The following is a 25,115-nucleotide window of genomic DNA, read 5'->3' on the forward strand; positions in this document are numbered from 1 at the left end:
TTAAGCCAGTCCGCGAACGGAGCAGAGAGCGAGAAGACGCCGCTGTAGTTGGATGCTGGTTGTTCGTCAGCTCAGGTCCCGGACAGACAAAGCTCCGTGAGTATTGTTATTTGCTGCTTCGCAATATTTTCCCGTGCATTTTGTCATACCTCTCTGAACGAGATCTCTAAGTTCGTGGTGTGTTGAGGATTTTGGCAACTAGTATTTTTCTCTAATGATTTGAGATCAAAATCTGTCGTTAGGCCTGACGGCGCGCTTTACGAGAGGTGTACCAAGTATTTATCATGCTCCTTCGCAATTTGGGTCACGATATTTCCTCAGCGCGATGTATTACCTCGGTATTAGTAAATACAGATTGATTCAGCGCGTCGAAAGTTTTTTCGAATAATTTATACGGGCGATACGGGCTTGCAATTTTCCGGGCGCGTTGTAGCATGCGTTTAGGCCCGACCTCGCAAAAGCAATTGCACGAGGAAGTGGGTCAATAGTGGACGTTTTAGAAGTGGCGGAATGGCCTCTAATTATTGCGGAAATGCATTTTGCAGTTTCATAATCTTTCCCAAGAGTCAGAATTTTTGTTGATCTTGATGGAGAATGCTTTCAGACCTGCTAAGACTGAGCGTTCGAAGTGAGCACGGATGACAGAGGCTGCTTTGGGCTTGTTTCCTTAAACGTCGCATTTCTTCTCTGCGTTATCGAGTTATTTTTGAACCTCGCTGTCTGCTTATAGTCACGATGCAGTAACCGAGACGTTCATCTTGCCGCTTACGTATAATGGCTATCTGGGTCTATCAGCTGGGAGAAGTTACAAGGACGGACGCTTGTCATAAAAAATGGTCAGTGCGGGCAGTTCATAAAAGAATAGTAGTAACGCGGGAACCTAAGCTGTGCAAGTCTAATCCGAATTAGGCGAGCGTTGTGCTTAGAGTTGCGCGGTCTTCAGACTAGCGTTCGAGCGACGCGCCGGCATTTTCCGGCGTTGGGAAAAGAATAGCCGTGAACAGCTGTTAATAAAAACACGCTGGTAGCTGGCGTTTGGCAAAAATTGCGATTTTCATTTTGGAATAAGTTGCTTAATTTCGTGCCCATTTCGGACGACGAGCTCCTCCGAAAACCAGGAGTGAAGGGAATTGCGAGTCAGTTTAGCGTTTCCTGAAATTTAAAAGGTTTTGGTCACTTTTTTGCTATGTGTGATCTTAGTTGTTTCATGGCCGAAAGCTTCGCTGTGCGTTGCCTAAACCCCTGGATCCAGATGCCGTTTGGTGTTGTTGCGTTCGAGTACAGCGCGCGCTATATCCCCCTCGAACGCTGCATGAACATGGCTGGTTGTGCCGTTCCGTTCGGAGTTTAACGCGATGGCTTTAAGGAGCTCGTTTCGCAGGAAAGTCGCCGTTGTGGGCCGTTGGCGTTGTTACACGAAACACGAGAATCTCCAAATGAAAATTTCTGAGGGCACTTAATTCTGCTTGCGCGCAGATAATGCCAACGCATGGAACTTTCTAGAACACGGGTTTTTTTCTACGATGGCAGTAGTCGTTGTATTTAAAAAATATTGTTATATTTATTTTCTACTTGTCATTTCAATTTCTGTTTTTTATTTCTTTCTCACTACATATATGTTTGTCAATTTCCTTGTATTATTGTTTTTATTTGTGTTTATTTTTAAGGTTTCTCGCTTTTTATTCGGTTCTTGTATGCTGACGTCATTAGTTCGATTGACAGCTATAGTGTGACACGTTTCTGCGAACATCCCCGCTGTCGAGTCATGGGCCTATAAAGGCTTTCGCCATAAAAAATCGCTTCGACATAGGAATGGAACCAAGGTCTCTCAGATTGCGATGTGAGTAAGCGCAAACGCGTCGAGAAGGCTCGTTGGTTCGAAATGAATAGAAGGTGGACTTAGTGAATGCGTTGTGGTCTCTGACTTCGTGAAGTGTCTTTGTGTACTGATGCGCTCATGAATAATTATGAGGGTGCAAATTTTGAAATGCGACCCCATAAAAATCGCGTTCTGCTTTATAATGCATTTTATTTACTGTCGTAATCTGTTTGAACGTAGCGCCATCTATGTTATAGAGATGAAGTAAATGCGAATACCTTCCACTGAGGCATGATAGGTGGTATAATGACCGTGTTCGCTTTGGGTTGATATAGTTCGGCATTCCAAAGCGATTCAGGCTATGAGAGGCTCCGTAGTAGAGGGCTTCGGTAATTTCGCCGATTTGGAGTTAATAACGTGGACTGACATCGCATAGGCGTTGTGTATTTCAATTTAGGGAACCAGCAAACGAAATCATTAGACGTTCACTGGTCCAAACGCTCAGCCCGGTGACAACATGACGGTTCCGCCCCTGCGCGCGGCAGCGTGGGTACAACACATCGCGACCTTTTCGGGCTTTGCAGACGGGCAGGCAGCAGTGGCCGGCCCTGCGTGCGTCCTGTTTTGTGCGGGTGCCAACCATTGCGATGTCGTGGTACTCGCACTGCCCGAGCGCATGTGATGTAGATCGCGCCCGTGTGCTCTTGTGTTCAATGAATGCGACGCCAGAGAGGACGCACACTTCCATTACATCATTTGTCTTTCACTGCAAACTTCCTCCCTTCCCTGACGGCGTGGGTGAGGTGTCCACTGGTATGTGAGGCAGTTACTAGGCCTTTCCTTTCCTCTAAAATCGCAACGGAGACGCACAGCGGCCAATTCAGGCAGCAGCGTCTCCGCGACTTTTTCGCGACCTCTTTCGGCGGCGGATGGGCTTTCTTCAGAGGCCTGCTGGGGACTCCAGGCCGTTTGTTTCATGGGCACGGCGTTGCGCCGAACGGGCGAAGGCGTTCCGTGGAGACCCTGGCAGCTCTGCAAACACACTGTCGGTTTCCGCTCTTAAAGGCGAAGCTTAAGCGTCCTCCAATTTATTTGCGCCGCCTTGTTGAATTTGTTTGGCCAATGCTTTTATCTTGTATGCTATGTTAACTTAATTTGTCTACCTCGTTAAAACAGACGAGGTCGGCCGAATTGCCGGCTACTCCGTTACGCGGTCACGTGGTCACCGACTGCATGCACCCCGAGCCTTGCTGTTCGTGCAGCTTTGAAGACAGACGCTGCAACGCGCTTCAAACGCGTCTTGGACGCTGTACGTAGTTGCGAGCTACCTGCAGCGCTCGTGTATACCGGGTGTGCTTCATGTGAGGCGAAAAGGAATATCTGCACAGCAACGCCCTCGCGTACTTGAGCTATCGGTGCGCTGTTCAGAGCCACATCTCTTGGTGGAAATGAGGAGGAGCCGTCGAACTAGACACGTGTAAATGCGCAGTCTGCTCCATCCTGTCGTAATTAATTGGCAGGAAGGATATCCACCGAAACGATCAGCCTCGCAGTGCATTTCAGTGATTGCCTGGATATCTATATGTTATGGCTGGTGGAACAAGAATCTTTAGTATAGCGCGACGGCCGACTGTCAGATCAATATGCGTAGCGTTTCAGTAGTACCAAGCCGTTTTGGATCTTAGTGTGTGACTTAGCTGTTGAGGTATACATGTTAGGGAAGGAATTAAACGCCCCAGCCAATGCCTTGGTTGCGTTGTACCTCTACCCAACCTATCCGGAAGGCAACGTCGCAGGTACTGCCTAAATAACATTCTTTTCAATTCAAAATCAGCTAAGGCGCACACGGAAAGCCATATTTCGGTCGGGCCTTATAGCGAACCAGTTGGACACCCAGGTAGCTCTCTTGAGTCGTGAATCTCACCATGTGAAGCACGATACCACGTGAGTAAGCTTCGTTGCTGTTGTCTCTGCACTGTGTCCTGTCTCACTGCATCGAAAGGAATATCATGCCTTTTGAGGTACAAGTTGCTTTGGTTTGGTTTGATATATGAGGTTTAATGACCCAAAGCGACTCCGGCTATTAGGAACGCTGTAGTGGAGGGCTCCGTAAATTTCGACCACCTGGGGTTCTTTAACGTGCAATGACATCGCACAGTACACGGGCCTCTAGAGTTTCGCCTCCATGAAAATTCGACCACCTTGGCTGGGATCGAACCCGCGTCATTCGCGTCATTAGCCGAGTGCCATAACCACAGAGACACCTCAGGGGCTGAGGTGCAGGTTGTGTTATCCCTTGAAGGAAAAAAAAAACGCGTGTTCTGAACGTCAGCGCTCGGGTACGGGTGCCATGCAGTTGCCCCCCATATATGTTCCTTTTGTCCTGCTTGCATTTTAAGAGTGACGATCATGTCTTTGTTCGTCGCTGCAGGGCTTCTGCTGCGCCCCATTGCCGCTATTCGAGTCATCGAGGCGAGCACATAGACCAAAGCCGTCTCGCCCTTGACGGGTCTTGTCTTCAACACCACCGCAACGAGTGGGCATCGCTGTAGATCAGCGGCTCGTTGTAGAGCCAGATGGACAAAAACAGCGGCGGTCAAGCACCTCCGCCCCTCGGTCGCGCTCGCGGCCGTTCGCGCGGCAGGGCACGGGCCGTGGTCGTATTGCCCGGAGCACAGGCGGCACCTACGGTGCCTCAAATTCCTGCTGCCATGGCGCCACCAGCGGCTTTGCCAAGGACGCCTGGTGTTTTGAGGCCTGCGACGGTGTCCTTGCCGTCGATGCCCGCCGTCGACAGCGTGGCGGGCCTGTCGTTCTCCATCGACAACATGGCCATCGGCGACGGGGCGCACCTCCACCAGATGGCGGCGATGGCCCCTTCAGCTGTGGTGCCGCAGGTGAGTTATCTCTTGTTTACAGCGGCAGCTCTTGAAGGGCTGTTGGCTATGTTTTAGGTCTAGGTCTATGGGGTGAACGTCCCAGAGCAACTGAGGCTATGAGCGCAGTGAAGGGCTCCGGAAAGTTTGGCCACCTCGGGTTCTTTAACGTGCACTAACATCGGACAGTACACGAGCATCTAGAATTTCGCCTCCATGGAAATTCGAGAACGCCGGACGGGATCCAACCCGCGTCTTTCGGGTCAGCAGCCGAGCTCCATAACCACTGAGCCACCGAGGCGGCACCCTTGGGTTTTGCGTCGTAGTAGTAGTAATTCGCAACTGAATAATAGCTGCCACGGAAACCGTCCGAAGAGTTGCTACCGTAGACAGGGGAGGGTGAACGCGGAATGTGCAAAGAATGGAGAGAGTGGAAGAATATGCAATCGGAGGCATTTCAATTTTATAGCAACACCTATTAAAGGCCCGTTACCTGGGATTCGCGTCGTAGTGCTACTCGAGAACTTAAAAGCGTTGCTCTGTAACTATACGCATATGCATGCGCTCTCAAATTCTTAAATTCTATTGAATGAAATGAAGATAACCCCTCAGGTGGCCCTCAATCTGGCATTTCACAGTGGGGACACAGAAGACAACTTGCCGAAGTTCGCCCGTATACATTAAACGTCTTAGCGCATTAATCTAATGACGAGAAGCTGCTTCAACGGGAAACGGAGCTTTTCTACGCTAAGATGGTGCCGTGGAGCGCAGGCGTCGACGTTGCCGTCAGTTTTCGCGGGCAAAATGAGGAGACTTCGATACTGTTCATAGCATCACCTCATTACCTGCGGTCCCAGCATGGCCGGAAATCTACCTACGTGTGACCGTGCAGGGGGTACGCAGGGCCTCACTGAGGTAGCAGTATAGGTCCGCCGGGATTGTGGTCTTTTGAAGGCAACGGGTAGCATATCCACGTTTCCCGTGTATATTGCGTATACTGATGCGGGGGTAACTGAGTGAAGGAGCTGATGGTGTGCACAGCTGGGATAGTTTCCAGGGTGGAAGCATTAGGAGATTGACCGTATGGGGTGGAGGTGTATGTGTGAGACGAGAGCGTGTGGGGCTGTACACATCACGTACGTTGCAGCGCCCAGCCCGTGTGAATATGAGACCACCGCGTCATTGTAGGCCACCGTCCGGTTGCGGCACGGAGTTGTGTGATGTGTCGCGTGTACAAGCCGCCTGTCTTCATCTACCCTTGATGTCATGCTATGGGGGAGGAACCAAAGATTAGGTTAGATGAGACGGGGGTATTGATAACGTGAAGAGGGAGATCGATTGGGGAAAGGTTGAAATGATGAAGTAACCAGGGGTCTCTTGGAAGGCGTCGGATAATCATGCAATCTGTAAGTTCCGGTGAATGCCAGGAAGGCAGGTAAGCCGTAGGAAGAGACCGGTGTCATATAGTCTGATGTTGACTGGGGAGGTAGAGAGAAGCTTCGTGTAAATTGTTTAGGCAGAAGCGAGCCATGTGAGTTATTGGGTAAGGAAGATTTAATTCACTGATAGCATAAAGATAGCTAAAGTCATAGTTATACATAAAGGAGGCCGGCGTGACTACATAAACAATTGCCGCCCTATCTTAGTCTTGCCTGTGTCCTCAAACATTATAGATCGTCTGCTGAAAATACGGGAGACGAGACAATTAACGATTGACGACCTTGAGAATGTCCGCAACCATTGATTTCATGCTGGTTATGACTTGCGTTATGCAGGCGATTTTTTGTTCGCATGATGCCAAACACTCCTTAAAGGCGGCACATTGCTGTTCGAGGCAAGTACTTGATGAAGGGTGGTTGGATGAAGTTATCTTGTGTGGTACAAGGCCAGGGAGTGGGCCAGGATGGTGCCTGGCTGAGGATAATACCTGGCTGAGCAGGTTTTACTTGGGCAGCCCACACTAGAACAAGGTTAGCTTTCCAATCAATGAATGTTGGATTGGATGGTGATACCTCAGCTGCTGTCCACTTGTTCCGTCGCGCAGGTGTCCGGTGTGATCGGGAAGGGGGTTGCGTTGAGGTAATTTGCACTGTAAATCGTTCTAGTCTGGCCCAAGTTGCCGTATGAGACAGGACGAGTGTCGGTGCTCCTTTCGATCTGTGTCCAGGGGCGGATGGGACAGGCGATCACTAGAGGTGTGGTCCGACCGGAGTGCTATGGAGGGGGTTAGGATGATCTTGTGGGTTTTTGAGCGTCAGAATGGGTGTCACTTGCAAGGATACGGTCTAGCGTTCAGCGAAGTTGAATTCGGTGACAATAGGCCGCCTGTATACAAACTCGGTCTCTTCGCTGTCGCACAAAGCACCTTGTATTGAAAGGGCGTGGTCCTCTCCGCAGTGGTAACACCACGGGGTGCAGGGATGCGGCTGTTGTTCATGACGGGTTGCTGCACAAGGGCAGCAGCGCTAGAAAGTTGTTCTGAGGTTTTCATTACGCGATGCCCACACTGTAGGCAGTTATCGTGTTTTAGAGCCTTAGTTCGATGTGGTTGGCAGCCATATTGCTCGGACCTATTTCCGGCAGTCAAAAAGAGCCGGAGATTTTACATCAGCGCGTATCTGATGTAACAGTTGTACGGGATGTTGCAGTATTCAAAATCATCTCTTTGATCAACTCAAGAGGAGTATGAGTTAAAGCGTAAGCCTATCTTCGCTCATGAGTGCCGTGGACGGAAGTTGTGGACGGAGATTTTTAGGACGAACTCTCAATCATAAGGTGTGTAGTAAATAAATGTAAAAAGGCTAAGCAACAGTTCACAAGCAAATAACATATATGCAATGGAATAAAAATTAGAACAAAAAAATGTTAAAATAAAAACAGAAATAAAAACAAAATTACAAATTACAAAAATGAAATAGTAAAAGTTAACAAAAGTCACTACAAATAATGAAATACTGAAAAATAGAGGGAAAGCTGTTTTTGAGTAAAGGAAATGAAGTAACTGTCTCACATACCTCTGCGGACACAGGAATAGGCTTTGTAAGGGAAGTGGTAGAGGGAGTGATAGAAGAAACCAAGTAAGAGGTGCCATGTGGTGATCTACGGAATAATTTCTACCACGTGGGGATCTTCAACGAGCACCCACATCTCGCAGCACACGGGCGCCTTTTGCGTTACACTTTCACCGAAACGCGACCTGCATGTCGAATCGAATCCTGGAACTTCGGCTCAATAATCGAGCGTCCTAACCACTCAGCCAACGCGGCGGCTGAAAAATGGAGGGAAGAAACATAGGACAAAAAAGGCTTCCGTAATTGCGCTCTTAAGCAGACTTAGTGCATTAGTGAAATTTTAAGTATATGCGTTGTGTGAGCTGCGGCTTTGTGTGCAAAGCTCTCTCTCTCCCTCTCTTCATCTCTGCTTGCAGCAGTTACAGTTCGCACCGGCCGTCGCACCTGGCGACAGGGGCGACGGCGGCCGCCTAGAGACCCGGCGTCGCCGCGACGAGTTCGCCGTCATCGAGACGCGGCCTGCGCACATCGACAACAAGAGGGGCACATCGGGCAGCCCCATCAAGGTTGTGGCCAACTACTTCCGGCTCATCTCCATGCCCCAGTGCTGCATACACCAGTACCACGTGCAGTTCACGCCGACGGTTGAGTCTAGTCGCATGAGGCGCGCCCTGCTCGCGGAATACATGCACATCTTCGACAAGTGCCTCGTGTTCGACGGCATGTCTGACTTGAAGTCGCCCAAGCGGCTGAACCAGGACATCACCGAGGTGTTCCCGCAGCGGCGCACCGACGGCAAGATCATCTGCGTCCGCTTCAAGTGGGTCCAGGAACTGGCCCCGTTCAACCCGGAGCTGCTGCGCCTCTTCAACACGCAGATGCGCCGCAACCTGGAGCGCCTGGACTTTGTGCAGATCAACCGGTACTTCTTCGACAAGCGCGCCGTAGCGAGCATTCCGCAGCACGCGCTCGAGCTGTGGCAAGGGCTCGTCACGGCCATTGGTCAGCACGATGCGGGCGTCCTGTTGGTGACGGACACGCTGCACAAGGTGCTGCGTCGCGACAGCGTCTTCGACCTCATGTCTCAGATCCAGCATGTCCCGAACTACAAGGACGAGTGCGTGAAACGGGTGGCCGGCTGCATTGTCCTGACGCCCTACAACAACAAGACATACAGGGTGGACGACATTGACTGGGAGCAGAACCCGGCCTGCACCTTTGAAACCAAGGAGGGGTCCAAGACCTACGCTGACTACTACCGGGTGCGTGTTGCTACTAGTGGCATGTTATAGATTCTGTTCAAAGTGGTGAATTAACTGGTGGCGTCGTCACCATCACATGACAAACTTTTCCCAATATATTATGCCAAGAGGGTCCATTCCGAAGTGGTACCCGAATTTTTCCAAGTTTCTCTCTCTTATCTGGCTCAGCCGCCTTTCACTGAATCGCGTTTTCCTTCCATTGCTGTCATCTTTCTGTGGCAAACCACTAGCTATCTGGCATACAGCCCATTTAGTTTCCTCAAAAATTTATTCATGTGTTGCAAAGCCCAGTGTATGTGAGAGTGCGTATGCTTAGCAGTATAGATGCAAGTACGACCGACCCCATCTGACTTTGGGCGATGCCATGTGCAGGAGCAGTACGAAAGGCGCATCCGCGACATGCGCCAGCCGCTGCTGGTGGTCCGTCCCAAGGAAAAGGACCTGCGCGCCGGCCGCACGCAGAACATCTACCTGGTGCCGGAGCTGTGTGTCCTGACGGGACTCACTGACGAGGTGGGCAGTCGGTTTGAATGTAGTCCTGTTTGACCTTTTCTACGGCGGCCACTGTTTATAATGGGTATAACTCCTGTGTTCGCGACTTGGCCGTAGACGTCCGCACAACCAGGGGCGTTTAAGAAGGAGGCGGGGAGAGATCAGGCCATCCTAGCTCCACCGCTTGGCCAGTACTCTCGCCCATAACGCATCGCCAGCGTGCTGCAGCCATCAGGCTCGGAGTCACGTGAGCAACAGCTCATGCCGTGCCGTGTCCTTTCATGCAGTAGCATTTGAGTAGCTAGGGTTTATGCACCTCTGCTTTCCCACATTTATAGAATTTAGGCGAAAATTCTCTCTCCTTTTTATTCGCGCACTACCACATAAATTCGTTATTCTATTATATGCATAGAGGCTATGCCAGCGTAGCTTCAGGGGCGTTTGAATCAACTCTAAATTTCCCCACTAGGCGCCGGCAGATTTCTCCGCTAGACCTCGGCCGTATTGGTTGAACAGGCGAAGCCCGTCTTAAGTTTCCTCGATTGCGTTTCGACAGAAGCAACAGGGTCCCTATCGGACAACGCTATAGTGACGCCTCAAATGGACTGTCTGTCTCTAAGCATGCAAAAGGCGACATTTTATAGAGTACTTTTACGGTGTAAACTATTACGAGCACTTCGCAGGCGTTATCTTCGGCGGTGGTAAGTATTCCGAGCTTCGCTCCCTTTCCTCCCACCCAGTGGGCGAAGGAGAGGTGTTTTGTTAGGTCACATAAGTGCTCGCTCTCCGAGCGTGTCAGCAGCTTTAAGCGTGCTTCGCTGTATCCGTATCGGCGTATTTCCCGTGAAGCTTGCTTTATTGCGATGCGCGGCGTACTGGTGGGTTTGCTACGAGATATGCCTTCAGCCTTTTCCGTGATTAGTACGCGGTAACAGGAACATTCGCGATAAGCCGCTACGCTTTAAGCGGGCATCAAGTTATGTGGCTGAATGGACGCGGAGGCGGGGGATTTCATGCTGCAACTTCCTAAGCGCATGTATTGCTCATGCGAGTACTGCTGGAGCTGGCTTTACGGGGTTTTACTGCATTACAAAACTGGCACTTCAATGCATAGGACTTAGTATGTACTAAAAACCTGAATATAATATTGAAAGATTGGAAAGCAGAAATAGGGGAGTTGTGCTTCTACATAAGGTTCTTGTTCGAATTAATTCGAAGGCGATACAAACGTTTTCCAGCAACTGACTTGGGGAAGGGAAGGCGTCAGCATCTTTTACCGTTCCTTGTAGAACCATAAAGCGCGCCAAGTTTAAGCCACGGCCACATGAATGAATGCATTTGGTGGGAACTAGAAGATTGCGGACCCCGAGCTTTGTCGTGGTCGCTAAGGGCACATGTGCTCCTACAAAGTCTAGTCTGGGCAATTTTTAAAACTGGATTAGCGTATAATGGGTATACGGGCCTTCTGGGACCCGACCCTAAAATCTTTGGTGGACTCTGAACCGTTGGAGGTACCCAGATAAGTGCGGCTGTCCGCCACCACCGTGGCTGAGTGGTTATGGTGCTCGCCCTCTGTCCTGAACGACACGGGCTCGATCCCTGCCGCAGCGGTCGCATTTCGATGGAGGCGAATTTGCGGAGGCCCGCGTACCGTGCATTTTCAGTGCAGGTTAAAGAAGTCCACGTGGTTGAAATTATCCGAAGACCCTCCACTGCGGCGTCCCTACATAACCTGAGTTGCTCTGGGCCGGCCATAGACCCCAAACCACAGTTGCCGTCTAACGGGCCCTTATTTCCCTCGCAGATGCGGGCCAATGTGTCCGTGATGCGGGACCTGGCTCAGCACATGCGCGTGGAGCCTTCCAAACGGGTGCGGAACCTGCTCGAGTTCATGGACCGCATCAACAACAACGAGGCTATCCGCAACGACATGGACAGCTGGGGTCTCCGGTTCGACGACTCGCTCGTCAGAATCGACGCCCGCGTGCTGCCGCCCGAGAAGGTGATGCAAGGCAGCAACGCGTACCGCTACAGCGCGGCCACGGCCGACTTCTCGCGCGAGACGCGCGACCGGCCGCTGCACGTGGCCGTCGCCGTCGAGTCGTGGATCGTCCTTTGCCACCGGCGCGAGGAGGCCAACGTGACGGAATTCGTGCGCACCCTGATGTCCGTGTGCCCGCCCATGGGCGTCAAGATCGGGCAACCGCGTCTGGTGCTGCTGGACGACGACCGGCCCTCAGGCTTCGTGGAAGCCCTGCGCCAGCTTGGTAGAGGCGGCAATATTCAGCTGGCTTTGATCGTGCTTCCCAACAACCGCAAGGACCGCTACGACCTCATCAAGAAGGAGGCCTGCGTCGACCTCGGCCTCCACACACAGGTGGGCCGAGGCTTTTGTTCTTTGTCGCCCGAAGCGGGTAGCGAGATCCGGTAAAAACTCTGGATTTACTTTTCAAGACTTCTCCGGAGCCTGTTTTTGCGATACTGTAAGATGACCATTGTACAGGGGGCCTGCAGCTTCGTCAAGTGGTCTTCATGGCAGCTTTTTCTGCATACCTTTAGCATCCTGTATATTGTATTTGATGCAAACAAGCATTATTATTATCGTTATTATGAAGCGCTGAGTTCGGCTTCCTTGAAACACAATTAGAATCAGTTGTAATGAGTGTCCCTTTTTGCGTTTTACTGCAAAAATTGGGAAATGGTGTGGTAAAGTGTGATGTGGTGTGCTTTTCAGGACTCAAATAATCTTGAGTTACCTCATTTCAGTCGTTATTCGGTTGGTTCTTTAGTATAATTGGAGGCTCCAGTTGGCCATAACTGGCCAGAACACTTTGCGCAAAAAGAATAATCGCGTCATTTGAGATGCTGAGCACCGAGCAAGTCTCTGGCCATCGCATCCATGACTGGTTGGTCGTGCTGTAATGTATATTACTGTCAATATTAGCTGTTGCCTCTTTTCCCTGCGCTGTGAACGCTTACGTCAAGAGCGATGTGGTGGCTGTCTAGGTGTGAAAATTTGTCGACGTGTATGTAAGTGTTTATATAGCAAGGAGCTGTAGGGTAAGATGATGCAAGTAGACTGAGGAAAGCAAAGTCATTTCTAACGCAGTACAGTGCATAATGGTGACGATGGCTACTAGTTTTTTTTTTTGGTACACTTTCCAGGTGATGCTCGCCCGCACCATCGGCAACCGCAAGACCATTCGCTCTGTGGCCACCAAGGTAGCAGTGCAGCTGAACTGCAAGCTGGGCGGCGAGGCCTGGTGCCTGGAGATCCCTCTGGCCAGCACCATGGTGATCGGCTACGACACCTACCGCGACTCGAGCTCACCCCATGGCTCGGCGGGCGCCTTCGTGGCCAGCATAAACAGGAGCCTGACGCGGTGGTACTCGCGCGTCTCCTTTTATGACACCCACCAGGAGCTGGGCCACTCGCTCGCCTCACTCCTGCGCGACGCGCTGCGCAAGTACTCGCAGTGCAACGACGGCGCCTCGCCCGACCGCATCATATTCTTCCGCGACGGGGTGTCCGACGGACAGATCCCCCAGGTGGGCAAGGCAACTTTTTACCCAGAAAACCCGGCGTTCTTGGCGTTGTGAGCGAAAAGTCTCGTGCATGGATAGGACAGCTGGTTGTGCACAGAGACCAACCCACTCTCCAAACACGAAAACGCTTGCATGGTAGTAGAATGAGACTAAGCTTTCCTCTAGCGCAGCGACTTTCATGAAAGCGGATGTGCGCTTGAAGACAGCTTACTCCCCTTTTTATTCCTTTCTGTTTATAGTGTAGGAGGCAGGTGGGCAGCATACGTCACATGACATTGCGACGTCGTCATAACCTGTCCTGAGGATAGGGAGCAAACTGCCCTCCGTGGCAGTTTAAATTATTGATTGGTTACCTGAAAAGAGAAACCTCTGCCGCAGAAGGCCCACGGCCGGGAGAACCTGCCATCGCAGGGCAGTAGTGCATCCCTTAACTGCTGCACCACTGTACCACTACGCTAGGAAAGTATGAGGACTCTCATGGTTCTATGATTGTAGCGAATGACCTTCTGCATATCCGGGAATCAACCTATTATGCTGTCACGTCATACCTTTAGGGTGGAGCTTCAGTGTTCTCTCCAATTTTAGTTCTGTGGCCATTGAACTGTTACCATTTATTGGATTTGCGAATACTGGTTCTTTCTACAAGAGTGGAATTAGCCGGGCCCGTTGGATTATGGCACATAAATAACAGCGTGACAGACCGGACAATAAGGATGAGACACAAACACGAGCGCTGACTATCAACTGAAAAAATAAAATTTATTGCACTGATGAAATTTATACTCCAGTGTCACACCCACAGTATAAAAACATAAAAAATTTAAAACCAAGCACCAAGATTCTCCCGCGTTCGTAGCAATCAAGGAAACTAATCTGTTTCCTCTTCAAAGTGATAGAAGGTGTATTCACGCAATTCACTCCTTGTTTATGAATGGCATGCACTTCGAATAATGCGTGCACAAACTGTAGTATCTCCTGAGTACTTTGCTTTTGTCAAGAATTGCAATGCACTTGCAGGTGGCCACGTGTTCAGGCAGATTCTTCCTCGTGCTGTCTTTGATATCTCTGCTATGTTCTCGCAGCCTATCATTTAAACAACGTCCAGTCTGTCCTATGTAGGATGATCCGCAGGACAAAAACGCAACATCGTAGACCACTTCTTTTTTTTACATTCTGTGAAAGGCCTTTCGTATTTCCTTTCGCACTGTTTTGGGCACTTCTCTTTTCGATTGAGGATTTTGTGAAGTTTGTTGAGTTTGTCAAGGTGCAGTATAAAAGCACCCTTACGCAGTACTGCCCCAAAGCTTTCTTCAAAGGATGACTCACGCCGTGCACATGTGGGATAACAACAGTTCTTTCACGTTCCTCTTGTTCCTGTGTTGTCGTGGCTGTCCGTTAGAAATCTTTGAAAATATTGTAGCCAACACTTCAAAGAAGAACGTCCCTGAATCCGTCGATGTGCAACCTTTGTAGTTGGATCTTTAAGCTTTCTTCGCTACGATGCAGACATGACCTATTGAGGGTGCTTTTCAAGGCGCTTGTTGATACTGCTCTCTTTAGTAGTTTCGGGTGAGCCGAACTGTAAGGCGTGAAACCTTTCTTTGAGCGCGGGGTGTAGCACCAACACATGTGCTTTGGGTGCACGAACGCGCGCAAATCCAGGAACAGGTGTTGGACAGGTTGTCATGCGGTAATTCCTTCGTCAGAGTGAAATATTTAAGAGTGTCTTCGAATATCGTAAAAAATTCTGCTACACCACTATGGGGTCCCTTGGCAGAGGCCTTGTAGACGATCAGAAAGTCGTCAACATAGCGGAAAACGTTGAGCGAGCTGCTGTTTTCGAGGGTTGTTTTCAGTTTTCTGTCGCAGCGGCCAAGTAGAAGATCGGTGAGAAGCGGCGCCACCCATGATCCTATATACATACTCCTTTTTTGCTGGATGTGAAGTCCATAAGTCCATTTTTAAAGGTCATGAAGGTTGATCGCAGATAAAACCCCGGGACTTAAGGAAACTCGCACAAGTAATGTCCCAGGCAGTTTGAAACCTAACGGTTCCCATTGTTTTGATGCTTTGCTTTACTGCCTCGAACAGCAACTCGTGCGGAAGAGAGTAGTAGAAGTTTTTCAAGTCGACCGAGAGAATGTTTGCGCTTTGCGGGCACTGTTGTTCGAGCTACTCCCTCAGGTTCCTCAGTCAGGTTTTTTTTTTACCAGGAAAGGGTCGTGCACGTTGGCAAGGAAAAAGAGTTTTATAAATAAATAGTAACAAGAGCCTTGATAAGGACCCTCAATAGGTCATGTCTGCATCGTAGCGAACAAAGCTTTAAGAACAAACTGCAAAGAACGCGCATCGCCGGATTCCCGGACGCTGTTCTATGTAGTGTTGTCTACAAAATTTTGAAAGATTTCCACCCGGAAGCCATGATCACTAAGGAACAAGAGGGAGGGTGAAAAAAACTTGCAATCCCACATGTGCACGGCGTGAGTCATGCTTTGAAAGAACGCGGGAGAATCTGGCTGCTTGGTTTTAAAGTTCTTATATTTTTATGCTGTGGGCATGACCTTTGAGTATAAATTACGTGAGTGCAGTCAAATTTTCGTCAATTTGTTAGTTAGCGAAAGTGTTTGTCTGTCTTCATTTTTGCACCATCTGTGCGCTGTTATTTATGTGTAGTTCTTTCTAGTTCAATTTTCGTCATCCTGCCATGACCATTTGAGCTCTGCAGTATTGTGTAAATAAAATCAGATAATGTAGGTGCAGATAATGCCGTGCAGGTGCGTAGTGCAGCATTTTGCGCTGCAACGGAAGTGGTGGCGAACATCCGAAATATCGGGAACACTTCAGCAGGGCATCCCGCATAGCCTAAATCTCTTTGAGACGTTAAACCCACATATAATTAACCATAAACATCCAAATACTATCGAATCATATTTACAAGTATGCTGCTTAGCTAAATTGTGATCGCTTGCTACAAAACTGTTGTGGTTATTCAGATAGTCTCAATGAGAGACACGTAGCTCGCTGATGCTAATGCCATCCCCTAAAAAAATTCCAATAAAGTTTCTGTTGACTTTCGGAAGAAATACATCGAAACTCTAGTCCTGTCAGCAGGAGTTATTGGCAGGGGATGTCAGTTCTTAGAGTTTTTTTTTTTTCATTTAGGAGTCGAGAGGCACACCCACCTTCTCATCGCGACTATTGGAAAATCGAATTTCGTAGACGTTTTTATGTCCTGGTATACGGCATCGCGTGGCCTCGAAAACTGAGTGGCTTGGATGGTGCAGGCGTTGCATCATCTTGTCTCTCCCGTCTCCACAGACGGGACACTGAAGGTCGCAGCAAGAATTTGTCTCAACATCTTTCTGACCTGTTTTGAAGCGTTCGTCCCCACTCGCAACAGATACGTGGGTGCGAAGTATCAATGCATCTCGGCAAGTATTTTTCGGCTGTTAAAACGTCCTGGTGAGACAGAAATAACTTACTCAATTTGGCCCCTCCGAACTGCGAGCTCTTGATAAATGTCTCCTGTAGAGTGTTTCGTAGCTGGGAAGACAAAAAAAATTTACAGCGATCAGTTCGATTGATGCAGAGGAAATATGAAAGCCTTCTTCTTTACCTCACCAGTCTATTCGTTTTCCTTTTTATTTTTAATTATGATTCTATTGCAATTCTTAGTGCATTGTCATCCACTGCCCAGTCAACTTCACTTGTTTTCTATGCAACTATGCAAAATGTGCGAGGTTGCGGCGACTCCTCTTACCACTGCCGGCGAAGTGGGGGGACCGGTTATACGATATGTCTCCACACTGGACAGTGGCCGTTTGAAACACAGTCACCAGTGGGCCTTTGAGTACCAGGTGGATATTGCTGAGCTCTGTGAGAAGGAATAGATCAAGAAACCCACAATTTCTCACACATTGTTCTTTGGGAGGCTATTGCCACAGTACCAATCCATCCAGTCGCACCATACCGCGGCCGAACTGTTTTAGCTGGGACTTTTCATGCCTTGCGCATTCGAGGGGCTAGATGATTGTCATATCTTCGCTCGAGCGCCCTGCTGTCTTTCTCTCCCAGCACGTCTAGTTAAACCTGGTCTGTGTGCTTCGACCGTCAATCGGTGACATATTTGGTGGAGCCGCTGGGTGGTGTCCCATGTACTCTGACTACGAGGGCACTCTTGACGCCTGTTCTCCACGCGTGAACTCAACACCCGTCCACAAGGGGAGCCGCCGTCTGCGAGGCCTACAACCGGAGTTCGGCCAACTGACAGCACCTGTAAGGGTCATGACATCCTAAGCGGCTAGTCTTCACACACCTCGGTCACCGCCACCGTTCCATGGAGACAGGTTCTAGGACGTCGAAGACTGGTTGGCCAGCTTTGACCGAGTGGCGGGTTTCAATGAGTGGGACGGCGAGCGCAAGCTGCGCAACGTCTACTTTGCGCTGCAAGACTCAGAACGTGGTTTGAGAACCACGAAGCTTCTTTTGCCACCTTGGAGGCTTTTCGTCGAGAGCTGCTAGCAAAATTTACCAGCAGCGAAAGAACAGAGAAAGCTGAAATCGCCCTGCACTAGAGATCACAGCAACCGAACGAGAGTGTCGCGATGTTCATAGAGGAAATGACGAGCCTGTTCAATCGGGCCGACGCTGCTATGTCCGAAGCCAAGGAGGTACGCCACTTAATGCGTGGCGTAAATGAGCAGCTGTTTGCCGGATTGGTCCGTGACCCGCCAAGAACAGTGCCCGACTTCACCAAGGAGGCAACGGTTATCGAGCGCTCTCTTCAGGAACGGGGTGCCCACTACGGACGTCAGGCTACTGTAGCAGCCGCTTCCCAGTACACGCATACGTCGCTGCACGCCGAGAAGCTTCGGGAGTTTTTAAAGAGCCTTGTGCGCGAGGAACTGGCGAAGCTTCGCTTTAAAGCTCCACAGGTCAGCGTCGCTGCCGTAACGGACGTGGTCCGTGAAGAAATTCAACGAGTTGTGCAGCCACCCCCCGCTCCACACCCGGCGCCCTCCGATATGACGTACAGCGACGCGCTACGAAGTCCCGGGCCAGCGATGCGAACCTTATCCCCCGTCGCTCCTGTGCCACCTCTACACAGTACCCAGTCTAAACAGTGCCCTCCGTGCCGTAGGAGTCCAGTCCCCCCATGAGCAAAGCGCACGTGCGTCATACGCCAAACAATCGGCCGCTCTGTTACCACTGCGGGTAGCCCGGCCGCATCCTCCGCCACTGCCCCTACAGCAGAATGGGTTTAATCGGATTTTCACCTGACGCACCTTGACCGCGCTACGGTGAACGACCAAGGGATATCGAGCAGTACCTGGCTGACAACGTGCAGTCCTCGACCTCGCAGCGACGTCAGTCCCGATCGCCAACCCCAAGGCGGTTCTCTTCGCCCGGCCGGCCGTCCTCCTCTGCTCTGGCAACTTCAGAGGTACCTCCCCACGTCGGGAAAACAGAAGACGGCGTCTTCCGGGCGTAAGGCCACCGCGACTGGACCGAGTCAAGAGCCTCCACCCAACGATTCACCGCGACCCTCTGACCGCCGACGACCTCGACGACGAGCTGGGACCGACTGGTTTCCGCCGAAATTCCGGTACCCGCCGACAACCACGACGTTACCGCACTCGTGGATAACGGCGCTGATTTTTCTGTAATGAGTAGACGGTTAGCTACGGCCCTGAGGAAGGTTCTTACCCCTTGGTCTGGGCCGTAGATCCGGACAGCTGGTGGCCATGTGGTAACTTCGATCGGTGTGTGCACTTCGCGAATCCAGATCCGCGGTGTTACTTTCCCTGGTTGCTTTCCTGTGTTAAGCGAGTTCTCCAAGGACCTCATACTCGGTTTGGATTTCCTTCAGGAGTACGGTGCCGTTATCAACTTTCAGGAGCTATTCTTGTCGTTTTCCACCCAAGGCTCTGTCGACGACGATACCGAGCCGCGCAGGGCTAAGTTATGCGTCTGTGATGACCAGATATTGATTCCGTCGAGAGCCAGCATGTTTGCTGCCTCAGAGTGCGATAACAGCCCCAGTACTCGTGGCATCGCTGAAACCAACATCTTGCTGCTCCTGGGTCGGCAAGTCTGTGTAGCTTGCGGAATTATTGAATTGAACAGTGCGCGAACCGAACTTTTAGTGACCAACTTTAAGCAGCCCCAATTTTAAGCAAATATTTTTTAAACAGCCCCAACTCTAGGTCGCCGGTTAGAACCGCTGCCCCGAGCTAGACTCGAACTGGCTAGTCAATCTTATGCTACGCGAAACGCTGAATCGTATGACACTTTCGCGACATTCTACAAAAAACGGTTACAATGATAGGAACCTGCATGAAAGCTGAGAGATATCGTGAAGTGGAGGGCGCGGGGATAATTTCCACCACCCTTATCTAATTTATCTTTACAAGTTGTTCTTTAAGTGTCGTTTACAATGCAGACTACGCAGGTATTTTTACATTTCGTGTCCGCTGGAGCTGATGCGGCCTCCGTGTTGGAAGTGCGATTCCGCAGGAAACTGCAGTAGTGGACCACGCATAACGTTTTCCCGAAGATTTGTAGTGACTACAGAAAGCTTTTATTCCAAAGTAAACTTAAATTTTCTTCCAAGAACGGTACCTTTCCATTGCAAGGCAGGCTGAACTTCGGACTAATAGAATAGGATTAGGAATCAAGAGACTGGAGCTCTGAGCATCTGCCATGTACGTACGCACTGATTTGATTCCCGGGAGTTCCGAATAGCATGAGAAAATGTGCGGAAATGGCAAACTTTGGAGATGGGACCTGCGTGGGAGGTAGAGTTTCCATGAGGATGACATCATAGCTAGAAATTGTCATGAGTTTCCATGAGGATGTCATCATGGCTAGAAAGTATGTGACAGGCATGCACGTTTTGCTCGGGACCAGGCTCGCGGCAATACAGTGCGGTAATCGAAAGCTTTAGCTTAATGTTTTTTTGGTGGCTTCCGAATGAGGTGACGGGGGCTGTACGATGATCTGCAACATGTAAATTCGATGTTTGAAGCCTACCTGGAGCCCTAGGTAGCGCGTGGTCAGTTGGCCCCGGATCGGCTTTATTTGAATAATGCGTAAGCAACGCATGGCATTTTTTTTGCGGTTTCATGTCATTAGGAGCTTGTCATCACGATAACGTTCTAACGAATTGAGTTATAAGAAAAAAATGTTTGCATTAAATACAGCATCAAAAAATCTCGCAGGGGAAATATTGAGGTGCTAGTGAGGTAGGAATTAATTAGAGCCAGAAATGTCCCAAAAGTGTGCGGGGCCGGAGCAGATGTGGCGCAAAAGTTTGAAACACTGGAAATGGGTGGAGCTACAGCTTAGTGCCGAATCTGAAAAACTGGAAGTGTAGACGTAGCGAACCGTGGCGACAAATTTAAAAACGAAGCGTGGCGCCAACTTTTTAAACTCAAAATGGGCAATGATAGAACTTAATTTAGGCAAAGAGGGGCAAGCAGGCGTCAATGCTTACGCATGCCTCCAGTGCGGGTGTCACAGTGATCTCATAAGTTTTTTATTTAACTGTGTTATGAATTGCTTTTATTATTCTTCGTTTTCAGTCCTGCACTTTAACCTTATGTCACCTCCCCGCTTTTGCGCCACCATCGTCCAATGCCTTTTTGGTAACTTCCAATGCCCTGTGCTGTCAGCAGAAATGCACTGGCAGGTGATGCTGGTGGCCGCAGCGGGCGCGATTGAAGCGTGTCTCGGGTGTGCGCGGCGCAGGTGAAGGAGTGGGAGATCAATCAGATCGTGGCCTCGCTGCAAGCGCTCTTCCCGGGCGTGCAGCACAAGCTGGCCTTCGTGGTGGTGACCAAGCGCATCTCCACGCGTTTCTTCCTGCCGAGCCGTGAGCGCGTGGCCAACCCGCCGCCGGGCACCGTGGTCGACAGCGATGTGACGCGCCCCGAGCGGTACGACTTCTTCCTGGTGTCGCAGAGCGTGCGCCAGGGCACCGTGGCCCCGACCCTTTACAACGTCATCTACGACACGACAGGCCTGAAGCCAGACCACATGCAGCGCCTGGCGTACAAGCTGACCCACCTCTACTTCAACTGGCCGGGCACCATCCGCGTGCCGGCCCCGTGCCAGTACGCCCACAAACTGGCCTTCCTCGCCGGCCAATCGATGCACGCGGAGCACAACCCGCGCCTCTCCTCTACCCTGTATTACCTCTAAACTCTGGCATTCGGGGTTTGCCGAGGTTCGCTGGTATGAGGAAGGTGGGATGGGAGGTTTGCGCCCCCTGCCCCCTTCTGCACACCTGCGCACAGCATCTAAGGAGCACGGAAAGGGGCTAAGCAGGTGTGTGGGATCGACCTCTGCATGTTGCCATGGCAGTTCATGAACGAAGCGCCGGCGTCTAATAGAAGCAGCGAGGGGTTCAGGCTTACCATGGCTCAGTAGTAAGGGTTGCTTTTTCAGGTGAGAACTCAGTGGCGATGTGTATGGCGTGACTAATGATTGTTTGTGGAAGGGTTCATGCCTGAGGCCTTCGCTGTAGGAGCTGCTGCGTGGCAGCAAAGGTCAGTGATTCAAAGTTTATCTGTGCTAGATGGCTAATTTTTTTCCGCTTTACCTTAGGAGAGCAATCAATTCGATATGTTCTGTGCAATTTGATTCTTGATGAATGCTTCACTTTTTTCGCGTTTTCTTTGTTGATATATCTTTGTTTGTGCCCATGGGCAGTTTTTCTATAATGAACGGATACTGGTTCAAGAATATCGGGTGCCATTCTTCCATAATTTCGTTGAACTAAATTACGTGCACTGGCCATGCACACGGCCATCAAGTTTTCACAGCAGGCATTTTGTATATTTATTGGAAAATTTCTGGTTGTTCGAGAGCATTCATCTGTTTTTGGAGTTATGGATCTCTGTAATGAGTTTATGGTATTCCATATCAAGTCATCTAATTTTTCAGATGTCACAACATAAACAGGTTAGGAATGTCTGGATGTATTACAGGTAGAGCTGTGTTCTCTAACCTGTTGCTGCGAATAATATATTGAACCGATTGGTGTTCTTCCAATTGGTGTTGCGCATATTGTGTGGATGCTAACGCGATTTTCTCTCATACGTGGCGCTATAGAAGCATTCACGTTGATTTTTTCTCTTTTGTTTTGCCTGGACGAAAATTATTATTGTCTCATGTGATTATTGATGTTCAACTATGTTTCATCTTGACTTCATCGTAAGAATTTCAAAAAATGTGTGATTTGATGTGGCAGTTAGTCACAGCATCTCATTCCTGTACTTTTCTTTAAAAATATTCTACAAAAATCAAATTTGTTTCCCTATTTTACTTTTTTCAAGATTCATCTTGGAACCTCTGTGAGTTATGGTGACTGAAAGCCCTCTGTTTTTTCTTTCTCTGGAAATTGTAAGGCATCGTGCTTAAAATAGATCTGCTTTATTTTTTTTTCATTTAGTTCGAAATGCCTTACTTCTAATGCCTTACTTTCTAATTTCTTGAGTTTCTTTTTTCCTTCATTGTGTGCATTTTCTTGTCAGTAGTTGGTTTGCTTTCAAAAGGTATCGAAGCAGCTTTTTTGTTTGTTGTGTGGTCTTTGCATATTGGTTTGCTTTGAATTTGTATTGAAAGTTCTTGTGTGTAAATGTTGTCATTGTGTTTGCAACTTTCTTGTTCTGTTCTCTTTGCATGTTGGTTTGCTTTAAATTTGTACTGGAAAGCTTTTGCAAAATTTGTCACATAAAATTCACTGAAACTGATTTGGTCGGAGAAGTTGTGCCGTTACGATTTGGTAAATAGAGCCCCTTGAAGCCTGCGAGGTTCCTACATGAGAAGTTGGAGACAAACCCCATTTCTCTGCTTGCTGCCTTGATTGGTCTCAAAGTTGAAGGGACCATTTGGAATACTCATGTGATCAAGAGGGGTTAACTTCATGTGTGAGAGTAAATAGGCAGAGGGCAGGGGAGAAGTTGTGCCGTTACGATTTGGTAAATAGAGCCCCTTGAAGCCTGCGAGGTTCCTACATGAGAAGTTGGAGACAAACCCCATTTCTCTGCTTGCTGCCTTGATTGGTCTCAAAGTTGAAGGGACCATTTGGAATACTCATGTGATCAAGAGGGGTTAACTTCATGTGTGAGAGTAAATAGGCAGAGGGCAGGGGAGAAGTTGTGCCGTTACGATTTGGTAAATAGAGCCCCTTGAAGCCTGCGAGGTTCCTACATGAGAAGTTGGAGACAAACCCCATTTCTCTGCTTGCTGCCTTGATTGGTCTCAAAGTTGAAGGGACCATTTGGAATACTCATGTGATCAAGAGGGGTTAACTTCATGTGTGAGAGTAAATAGGCAGAGGGCAGGGGAGAAGTTGTGCCGTTACGATTTGGTAAATAGAGCCCCTTGAAGCCTGCGAGGTTCCTACATGAGAAGTTGGAGACAAACCCCATTTCTCTGCTTGCTGCCTTGATTGGTCTCAAAGTTGAAGGGACCATTTGGAATACTCATGTGATCAAGAGGGGTTAACTTCATGTGTGAGAGTAAATAGGCAGAGGGCAGGGGAGAAGTTGTGCCGTTACGATTTGGTAAATAGAGCCCCTTGAAGCCTGCGAGGTTCCTACATGAGAAGTTGGAGACAAACCCCATTTCTCTGCTTGCTGCCTTGATTGGTCTCAAAGTTGAAGGCACCATTTGGAATACTCATGTGATCAAGAGGGGTTAACTTCATGTGTGAGAGTAAATAGGCAGAGGGCAGGGGAAGCTAGGCCTTCAAAACGGAAGAATGGTGTCACACTAAGCAATGTAGAGAACTGAAATTGCTTGGCTTGGAGTTTCTCTTCATGTAGCATCAGGGCATGGAATTATCCGGCATAGATCTATGTTGTTTTACATATTTTGATTTGAATTTCGACTGCAAGCATTTTTATGAAAAACAGTGCTGCTGGTCTGGCTAGGATAGTTGCGTAATTTCAGCATTGTATGCTTAGGAAAGGCCCCGAATGCTTCCAGGTTTCTACATGTCGAATGTAATGACATTTCCCCGATCTCTTGGCTTAACGTCTTAGTTTACGAGATGGGTTTCAACGCTCATGCCTCAAAAGGGCTAAGTATGTCAGGAGGAGCATGCAGATGGGATTGGAAGCTGTGCTATGCAACATAGGGATCTTAAAATGTTTCTTTTCTGAGAATAAAGTATCAAAATTAGAAGCTAAGCAACGAACCTCAGTCGCATGCATTTTATGCGAACTAAAATTTGGAACGAAGGGTGCTAACTGGAATTAAGATATGCCGAAAGTGCACTTATGTGATTTATACAAGGTGTGCATTAAATCATTGAAGGATGTATAGTGTAATTTTTCACATTCTTTCCGATGTTTCAACAAGCTTGGCAGTTACCGAGTTTGTGTTATATCGGGTGCAGTGTGTAGCTTCGCGGGTCAGGTGTGTAGCTTCCACTTTTTCATGTGTCAAAGCATTGAAGGGTGTTTAATGGGTATCAAAAGAAGGTGGGCTTGATGTCAGTGGAGTGTTTCTTGTATGATGTTTCTTATTTGGGATATCATACATATTTACCAGTTACCTAGCTTGAATTTACTTTTGTGCTCTTCTGGTGATTTGGACAGTTACTTTTGGATGTAATTTGCAGTGTGTTCAATAAAATACATACTAAGTTTCCCGCTTCAACACTTGCGCTTCATTGACGTAGCATTGGCATGGGACAAGTACTCTGGCTCCCTGGCTGCTGTCTATGCAAACATTACGTGGCTGTGTTCTTCGCTTCGTGTAGTGTAGTGTTACAGTATTGCATGATACTTGTAGCCCTGGTGCTTAGTGAGATAGCAAAGTGAAGAGTTCAAAGCTGCGTAAAACTTTCCCATGCTGAAGTTTTCGTTTGTTGGTACCAAAATTTGGAACACCAAGAAACATGCTTGACCGCTTGTGTTATTAGCTGCCCTGCGTATTTTTCATGCCGGGTTGGTATTGTAGGTCAGAACTCTCTCTCGACGGAGGCGAAACGCAGAAGACGCTCATGCGGTAAGTATCCCCACGTGGTCGAAATTATTCAGGAGACCTTCAGTACGGCACCTCAATCTTTCTTCTGTCCCATCATCTTTTATCCCTT

The 25,115-nt window shown here is 49.1% G+C and overlaps 1 protein-coding gene across 1 annotated transcript; it reads left to right on the top strand.

Moving 5' to 3' along the window:
* The first annotated feature begins 29 nt into the window (after window positions 1-29).
* On the top strand, window positions 30-22,214 carry LOC144109937 (piwi-like protein 1). The gene is made up of 7 exons (XM_077642708.1): window positions 30-96; window positions 4,251-4,716; window positions 8,123-8,968; window positions 9,341-9,481; window positions 11,265-11,837; window positions 12,626-13,009; window positions 20,756-22,214. The coding sequence occupies exons 2-7, from the start codon at window positions 4,396-4,398 to the stop codon at window positions 21,206-21,208; spliced, it is 2,718 nt and encodes a 905-aa protein (XP_077498834.1). The 5' UTR covers window positions 30-96; window positions 4,251-4,395; the 3' UTR covers window positions 21,209-22,214.
* The last annotated feature ends 2,901 nt before the right edge of the window (window positions 22,215-25,115 follow it).

The sequence above is a fragment of the Amblyomma americanum genome, chromosome 11, assembly GCF_052857255.1.
Source record: "Amblyomma americanum isolate KBUSLIRL-KWMA chromosome 11, ASM5285725v1, whole genome shotgun sequence".
NCBI lineage: Eukaryota > Metazoa > Arthropoda > Arachnida > Ixodida > Ixodidae > Amblyomma > Amblyomma americanum.

Excerpts from the sequence above, each read along its gene's own strand:
- LOC144109937 (XM_077642708.1), top strand. The coding sequence starts at position 4,396 with ATGGACAAAAACAGCGGCGGTCAAGCACCTCCGCCCCTCGGTCGCGCT. Across the intron at positions 11,838-12,625 it reads ACCTCGGCCTCCACACACAG|GTGATGCTCGCCCGCACCAT; the intron begins GTGGGCCGAGGC and ends TACACTTTCCAG. Across the intron at positions 13,010-20,755 it reads CCGACGGACAGATCCCCCAG|GTGAAGGAGTGGGAGATCAA; the intron begins GTGGGCAAGGCA and ends TGCGCGGCGCAG.